Genomic DNA, 9,386 nt, shown 5'->3' with positions numbered 1-9,386 from the left:
TGTTGTTCAGTTACAATTCCCTTGATTCTCCATTTAACAAAAAACAAGTCCAAATTTTAATTTGCATGAATATTAGAAAAGTGGGCGACTGTACGTAGCTCCGCTTCCAGGTTGCTTCGGTGTTCGTATAATGTTGGGATAGCAGTTTGGCTGAATTATAAGACATACCTTGAATCCAGTGTTTCATCATTGCTCTGAGCCCGTCTTTCTCGACTGTCTGTAGCGGGACCATGTCCTTGCATAGCTGGATCGTTATTGCGTTCGTAATGTCGCTCCGCCGCTTGCTTTTCTTGTCATGCTGCCTCGAGCAAATGCCTCTTCAAGAGATGTGTGACCCTTTGGCTTCACTGTTTCACTCGCACCAACGTTACTGGTTGACGGCCTCGAATCAGACGGCCGTATTCGCATACACTCTTGGTATTCCAACACATGTTTTCTGCTGAGGTGATGGAGTAAGTTGCTCGTGTTACCACCAGCGGCAACAACAGTGGCTCGACAGACTTTGCAATATATAGTATTTTGGTCTTTTGATCTTTTTTTAAAACCAAAACACTTCCAAACAGCAGACCCAGCTCCTCTCTTGGGCTCAGACTCTATCGGCGCATCTCCGGTCTGTCTTTGTTCATCCTGCATCGCTCTTTTCTGTTCTTTAATGTAACGTTACTGTAGCGACTGAGGAAAATTAATATCATACGGGAAATTAAAACCGGTATACCGCCCAGCACTACTGCAATCTTTCTTCTATGACAGCGTTGAGTTTGTAGCAGATCAATATGGCAGGGAGTAAACAGAGCAGGCCTGGATGCTGCTGCTGGATACCCAGTACTACTGTATGTGACTTAACCAACTGTAGTTACTGTGATCTGAACAAAAAACAGCAGGTCTCGGTGCAAATTAATGCTGCACTTGAGATTTCAAGTGAATTGTTTTCATAAATTTAAACTAACTTACAATGCATTTTTTGGGAGCGAAAAGCTCACGCTTTGTGTTAAGCTAACTGTCGAAGCAACAGAAAAGGCAGTTGGATGAGCCTCATGTTTTCCCCCTGCAAAACATGCCCTGTCTGAATCGGGCCTACTGGAACAGTCAGGAGCAATTACAGGCGACAGGCTGCACACTCCCAACTTCTCAGCGAGGTAACCAACATATTTTAACTTTCGCTGTTTGCAGACCCAGACTTTTGCAGCACAAAATCGGATCACGGTTGCTAACAATCATTGCCTGACTTCTTTATTAAAACAAAAATAGTTTGTTTTGCATCCCCCAGTATTCTGGGACATGTTACCACCAGTGAATAGAGTGTTAAACCAGGCGGAAATCTTGAAGGGGAACTACGCCCATTTTCAAAATGTATTTGTTATTCCTATGGTCTAAGACGATTAAAAAACATTAGTAACCATGAAAATCCAAAAAACTAGAGTGCTGACACTAAAATTTGTGATGTCATCAAGCAAAAAGTCTGGAACTGCTCCATAGACAATGAATTGAGAGAGATGTTTTAGAGGACATTGAAAGATCCCAGGGGAATGTTCTGTGTTAAGGGAACAATTTCTGGTTCATTACCAAGAACACTTCAATAAAAAAATAAAGAGAAAGCGAAAGAGAGAGAACTGTGCTCGCCTACCTCCTCCCGCCATGCGTAGGATCCGGTTAGAGCCGAACCTCTGACTGTGGACTTTCTCCTCCAGGTCAAACATTCTCCTTCCATCAATCTCCTCATCTGAGATGCCGTCGTCATGGTAACGTCGTCTGGTACCGGCCCGCTAGGGGGATGGAAGGAAGGGAGGATGGGTAAAAAATATAATAATTAGGCACAGGTGACAGAGAAAGGACAATCGGTCGAAGGAAGAGACCACAGAACCAGTACTGGAACCATCAAATGAAACCCGTTTCTATTCCCTAAACAACAGATTTGATGACAAACTACAGTCCGTGAAATGAGATTAAAACTCTACCAAGAGTTGCTCAAAACATTAAGACAGCAATTACTTCTTAATAGTAACCGAATATTAAATAACAATATGCGGTGAAATGGGAAACCCCATAAGCACTGAAAAGCTGGAACTCAACTACGACAAAGTTGAAAAAATCCACATTTGAAAATAGTCTCAGTGGAGACCAAACCCGGACACACAGATGGATGGAAGCACCCATCAGGTACAAGTAGTGACTTATTTTACATTAAAAAGGTGCTCCTCTTCAACCACACTAATCACATTTCTTAACAATGCTTTAAAACAGTGGTTCTATTTATTTAAGTGAAAATACTGGTTTGGATGGTCCCAGGTCATGACAGGTGACACAAGGATGTCCCACCCTCCTGTACTCTATAATCTCTCCAACCTCTTCACTGATGTCTACATTCAACCATGTTGGGTTAAATACAGTGCACTGGTGGCATATAAACCCCTGTGAACTTCAGAGCCAGCTTGGATTCATTTCAACTGCCATGCTGCATTGAGATACCAGGTCTCATCAAATCAAATGTTAAATGATCAAGTTTAAATAATGCCAAACGTCAAAAGTGGTTTAGGGAATAAATATATTTTACATGCATGGTCTACAGGGGCCAAGAGGCAAGACTTCAGACTTAAACATTATATAACTAGACTAAACTTTGTATATTAAATGTAATACATTTCAGACATTTTTGAGGAAGCTAAATGCTTTTTAATACTTTAACCTGCAGATATCTTCTCTCCTGATGATGTCATTGTTCACCTGGTATCACTCAAGGCTAAGACACATTTTTAAATTGTTTCTCCCACTGATGGATATCATGACCTACAGCTGTTAAAAACGGCAACAAACAGATCAGGTAAGCTGGTAAAGAGATAATACCTGGATATAAAGGAGAAACCTGAAAGACAGTTTTCCAGAATGTTAAATACCATTTCCAACTAAACCTCAGCTGTTCAGTATGCGTCATTGCAAAACACAGCAAGCAATCAATTACCAGTTGTATTGCATAACAAGTTACAGAAAAACTACATCACTGAATTTTTAAATATGTCATGTAACTAAATTATACTGAACGGAGCATCTCAGGCCATTTCTTCATCTGTCATCCAATCACTGTGAAGCCATTACACTGGTATACACACATCACCTGCCAACCATGTTAGCCGATTGGACAAGGGCTGAACTAAACAGTCAGAGTTCACGTCAAATAATATTTCTCCCTAACGCATACTCTGCTTTATGGTCTATTTGACTCCAAATGGACCATAATTTACTAAATTAACATCATGCTGTATTGAAGAAGACTTGAAACTTGAGATTGAGACCATAAACTCATGTTTACTGAGGTAATAAATCAAAGAGAGAAGTACGAGTCCTTTTCTCATAGACTTCTATACAACCAGACTTCTCATAACGAGAGGAATCGTCACCTGATGGCCTCATAGAGAGAAAATGCAAGTTTAAGGCACCAGGTATTTTAGGTATTCAAGAGAACTACTAGTCACCACAAGTCATAAGTGCATCTCCTTTTTTAAACAAGCATCTAAGAGCATAAACCAGAGCAAAAGTACAGTGCAGAAACAAACTAATACAAATACTTGCTGAGGTTGCTGCTTGGAGCTAACCAGTGGGGCACGCTCGCATGCACACAGCTCACATGCACGAAAATGCATTGAAAACACGTACAGCTGCCCAGTTACGTCAACAAAGCAAAGAGAAGATCGGGTAACAACACAGGGTACTTCTCAAGTCTCTTAATTGCATCCCCGTTTCCCTCACTTGGGTCCTTTCCTTGCGTCTTAGTCCCTCCCACCAGGGATGCATGGAGGAAACCATGCAAGGAGAGAGAAACGAGGAAATATGTTTTAAGAGACATGAGACGTCCTTTCCTCAGTTGCGTCACGTGAAGCGACGTCTGTTTCTGATGACGGAGGATCAGCTAATCACAGCTGGATCAGCTGTCAGTCGGCTTTAACAGCTGGAGAGACTTTTGATAAGTTTGTGTCTGTTCACATAGTCACTGTACTTAATAATAATAAATAATACTAATAAAGACACAGTTATCATCACTGTAGAGGTGTTTCTCTCTGTAGTCTGTTAACAAACTGTGTTTTGTGTATAAGCGCAGGATCGATTTCTATCGGCGGAATGCGATCGTCTTATTTATGAATTATTTGCGTCTGTACGTTTTGAAATTGTGAATGTGGCGTCATTATTAAATAACCCAGAATATGATTATTGTTTCTCTTAAATGATAAAACTCTTCAAACACTCAGGAATGATGTAAAAAGTGTTTCGTCTCTCCAGCTCCCTCTGACTTTAATTGTATTCATAACAAAAGTTATTGAGGGAAATATCAGATCATGAAAACACAAATCTTTCTAATAAATGAAGAAAGTTGTTTGTGGTCGTTTTGTTGTTCAGACTACAATGAACATTGATTTAAACCAGATGGTGAATCAGAAACCTAATCAAATATAAAGCTTGAGTTTATTCTGTCATCTGTCTTCACTCTGATATCAAACTCCAGTCAGTCAGTCCGATCGGCTACAGCGTCCAATCACATAACTGATGAACAATGAGGGGGCGTGTCGGCCGTTAAAAGACTTCCTGAAAGTCTGTTCTCGTGGTTCCTCGCTCATGGCTCCTCCGAGGTCCCTCCTCCATCCTCGATCCTCGCTCCTCCGAGCTACATTAGAGCTTTGGGACGGCTGTCAATAATATGGCGGCGCAGAAACAACTTCCGGTTCAAGTGAGGATCGAGGAGCGAGGAGCGAGGAAACGACACTTAAGAGACTTGAGAAGTACCCCCAGTCTGAGAGCGACTTCATTCTCTGCTCAAGCAGACATTACTCCACTTTATCTTTACATAGCAAATAGTTGAAATATTAATGTTTATTATGTTAAAATTAGTTCCTTTAAAATATTTTTGTTTTTGTTACTACTCTGGTGGACAAACAAAACATATATTTAGCATTTCAGTACTTCAATTTCTTGTCATTTATCAGCCAACAAACATGTTTACACAAACATGATGAACACAATGGGAGCTATTTTTTAAAGCCATTTCCTTCTGGGTAGACACAGACAGCATGTAAATAAAAATCCCAACTTAACAATAAAACCAAAGACATTAGGCAAGGGTCTGAACTTTGTGGGAAATGTGATTTTTTTTTTTATACCAGACCTCATCATTGTTTTTATAGCTGCCATATCCAACTAATATACCAATCTATAGAAAACATGAAAGCAAACACACAGCCCCCATTTCTTGTATGTGACATTACATTAGATGGTAAATTAACAAATGAAAGCTGTGTTCATAAGGGAGAAAATAAGGACCAATGTAACCAAATATATTTTAAACTTACCAGCCTTTTGCTGTACCTTGGCTTGGAATCATCCATTATCACTGGAAAACCAACCTCTGCCACCAAACGCAGGTAGGTTAACGGTATTTAACGAAGCATAGTACTACAGTAGCGCCTCGATTTACACTTGAATGTATTCCAGCAGACAGTAAACAATCAGCTACAACGCGTGTTTACAATAGTGGCTTTACTTGTTAGCTAACTTTGCTTAAGTTATAACAAAAGAGTTGAGTCTCAGTCTTCTGACTGGCTAATTGAGATGACAATAAGCAACGATATTTGTAGTCTTTGAAAAGCTCTTAAACTCACTAACGCTCATCGTTCCGTGAGTTCACACAGGTTCGGTGGGAAGCTTTAAAGCTTAACCTGGAGTCCGACTCATCTAAAGAGGCCAATTACTGCACTACACTGAATGGAAGTGAACTTGTTTCATAAAATTACCATTATCATAAAAGTAAAACTGTCTAAATACTCGAGCTTTGTTTCTTGCCTTCACCATTCCAAGTCGTGTCCAGCTAACGTTACCTTTTAGGAACGCGTCCTGCTTGTATCGATAGAAAAGTCAACATGAGCTGAAGTCGTATTAAATAGCAGGATGCAGATATTTACAATGCCCACAGTTAAATGAATTGTTGCTGTTGTTATTCCTAGTATGGTATAAAGTTGATGCGGTTTCTGAACAGCCGCCATTTTCCATCCCCATCACAAAACATGCCCATATCCCGCCCACAACAGTGCATTGGGCCAATCACAGCTATCCTGGCGAGGCATTCATTGGACTACAGCAGTGTCACTCACGCAAATTATTTGTAAACTTTGATTGGACAAGTATAACCAATAGACATAAAGTAGCTGGCAAGCAGCTAATAACAGCGCAATTCGAAAACTGCCTCATATTTCATTGGTTAATACATCCCAATGACGTTACTGACTGGACAAACCCACAATCCGTCAAGAGAAGAAGCCAATCACGCGATGATACAAACACACTGACCACCACCCCATTATCCAATATAACTAGTCATCTCTCATACATGATGAGAATTGCCTTAAAAATGATGCGTTTGACAATGCTTACCCCCATATCCGCACAGGTCCGTCAATTTACAAACGCCTTCAGTAATCTGAGATGTGCGATGTCCTCTGTGTCCGGTGTTTTAGCTCTCAAAGGCTTGCATCGGAGAGACACGTTTTGTAGCATTCACCTCAAAGAGGAAGTGCTTGCAGGTCGATAAATGGAAGTGTACTTTACATGCGCCATCAACGATTGGCTAAAAAAATGTTGCATCGCTTTTGTGATTGGTGGCAGTGACTTGTCTCTCAAACGCGTCCAGCTTTGGTACGGCGAGCGAGGGGAACATGCCAAATGCGCAATGCGATTGTAACACAACGTAAATAAATCAGTTCTACGCAAAATAAATAACAATTTTATTTTATTATTAGTCAACAGTGGACAAAACTACAAAAAAACAATAGAACAATTATATCATGAATTGCTACAAACTGACGGGGCTAAAATACTGCAAGCAGGAAAGGAAGCACGCACAAAATCACGTAACGTTACATGTTACAAGTGTCACACGAGCTAATAATAATAATAATAATAATAATAATAATAATAATGGTGAACAGAATGGCTGATGTGTCAACTGAACCATGGTTAACTATTAGTCTTTCCTAATGTCCTACCTGTCTCCTTGTATCCACATTTGAGACAATGGAATATTACTTTTAAGTAGTATCCGATTTAACTATCAAGGTTACTTTTGTGAGAAATACATTTAGCCTTCTTTGAACCTGGCTATGGAAGTGGGGTCCCCCTGCTGGCATGTGGACATCCACAACTGGTGACCCTGAATTCAAGTCAGAAAACATATTTACAGGTCAAATAAACAACCCAGGTTATAAGTGGAAAGTCCAAGTTACCCAGATGTCATGTTATCTTATTGTTGGGAAATACATTTTATCCATTTCATTTTGACGCAAAAATGAATGAACGCCTCCAGTATCAAAGTCTTCTTTGTCAATTTTGGATGTCAGAGAGAGAGAGCTTACAAGGGGCACTTGATGGCAGCATGAGCCAGTGAAGAAAGAGGTAGACATACAGTGTGACATCCATAGGAATTTTTTGGCAGGTGCTCCTGTTGTAGCTTGACACTTAAGACAAGTACAAGAAAACACCACCGCTTGTATCGCTCCAAAAAATATTTCCTCACAATATCTCAACAAAAGTGACATTTTCTTTTGCTGATCTCTGCATGAGCCAGTGACCAAATCTAGTCTCAAATCACAAAAAGATCAAATTCATGGATAAAGAGTAGGCGTACATTACAAGAGTGCAGTGTATCCGACTGCATATGTGGATCTAAAGCAAAAGGAAAAGATGCAAATGGCCAAAACCAACCAGAGTAAAACCATGACATGGAACAAGAACACATGGGCCTTTAAAAAAAGAGGGGGAAACATACATACACATATTTTATAGTTAAAATGATAGCAGTCTTTGAAATACATATACAAACAAAGATATGAAGCAGTAAAACACCTCCAAGGCAGTGTCAGTGTAATCAAATAAAGCAGGGCTGTATTTATTCCCATTTCTAATCCAACACCTTCAGAAATTTCTCCTATTTTCAGATCATAGAGCGTCAACCATCAATCATCTTTGAATCAGTTCAACATCAAAACTCCAATATATGAATTCTTTAAGGAAAGTGACAATCCTCCTTCATTGAATTGAAAATGATTTGAATAAAAGCCCACTGTGGAGTCATAGCAGCTGCGGGTATCATTAGATGCAGTCGATATCATAAGCACAGTAGTATGGCTTCCAAACAAATAAGAGAAATGTCCAAAAGAATAACAGCGGCCTCAATACTTATGATACCGACTGCATATATATGCACCATGATGTTGGGCAGTGAGGTGGTCATGCAGTCATGTTACAGGGATATCTGTCTAAATTAATTCAATACGGGGCACCATGAGAAAGTTAAGAAAGTTGTCATAACAGATCCAGAAATAACTGAGACTGAATGCAAATATTTGCAGCCTCTATTTCTATTGTGAATTAGTTGAAATGACAGTAAACTGAGCCCAGGCTCTATATTGTGACAATCTGACAGCAATGCTGCTCTGCCTCATCCTGTGTGGACTCAGCTGGTGGGTGGCCTCATTCTGGTGTTCTATTTGAAGAAGCTGAAGACAAACGAACCCAGTATCAAGGCCAAGATCACACAGCAGCAGAAGATCATAATTTGTTTCTGGAGAACAGAAGGGTAAAGGATAGAGACAGAGAGGAAGATAGTGTTACATTCACTATTTGGGTCATTTCATTCCAACTTTGTGTATAGAATATAAAATGCAAAATGAATATGCTTGACCAAAGTTGGTTTCCTGAGAAAGACCCATCATCGACAATGGTCAAGAGACATGTTTTTGAATGAGAAAACAATGATGACAATGAATACAAGGACTTCTTTATAAATGCCTCTAGTCAAGTGTGGAGATATTCATTCTACAAGAGACAACCAAAAAGCAAACAAAATGACCAATTTCAAAGTGGCCTCCAGAAGTAATTCTTATATCACAGGTAAACGCAATTCCTGGCTTTATGGTTAAATGGTAAATGGACTGTACTTGAATAGCAGACTATCACTCAGTAAATACATGTTATATATTAAAATCTATCAGTTACGTGACGGTTACAACGTTAAAAAGGTCATTACATCAATGTTGCCGCTAAATCGGTCTCAACTTACCCTGCGCGCCTCTTGCTGAAATTTGGCTGCCTTTTTAGTGTCGGCCACTGCTCTCTCTACAAAGCCCACTGACTGGTCCATGTTGCCCTCAATTCTGTCAATCATGCCACCCTGGAAGAGGGCAGGTCAAGATGGAATAATGCCAGAGAAGAGAACAATATTTACCATATGCAATATTTACCATATGCATTTGAGCAGCAAGAAAGTGCTCCAACTCCTTTGTTTTGTCTTTTGACTTATATGGGCATGTGTCGTGTTGTGTAGGTGGACATCTGCTGCTTGTGGTCACCTT

The 9,386-nt window shown here is 39.9% G+C and overlaps 1 protein-coding gene across 1 annotated transcript in view; it reads right to left on the bottom strand.

Moving 5' to 3' along the window:
- Positions 1-6,839: 6,839 nt before the first annotated feature.
- LOC116377491 (syntaxin-1A-like) overlaps positions 6,840-9,386 on the bottom strand; it is a gene marked incomplete at its 5' end in the record, with an annotated part of 3,906 nt that continues 1,359 nt past the window's right edge. The window contains 2 exons of the mRNA XM_031839132.1: positions 6,840-8,596; positions 9,095-9,205. Coding sequence (XP_031694992.1) covers positions 8,519-8,596; positions 9,095-9,205 — 189 coding nt within the window. The remainder of the gene's footprint in view (positions 8,597-9,094; positions 9,206-9,386) is intronic.

The sequence above is a fragment of the Anarrhichthys ocellatus genome, unplaced genomic scaffold (assembly GCF_004355925.1).
Source record: "Anarrhichthys ocellatus isolate YVR2014 unplaced genomic scaffold, GSC_Weel_1.0 scaffold1314, whole genome shotgun sequence".
In the NCBI taxonomy this organism is placed as follows: Eukaryota; Metazoa; Chordata; class Actinopteri; order Perciformes; family Anarhichadidae; genus Anarrhichthys; species Anarrhichthys ocellatus.
Note: the sequence above shows the minus strand (reverse complement) of the source record. Positions and strands in the feature narration are given on the sequence as shown.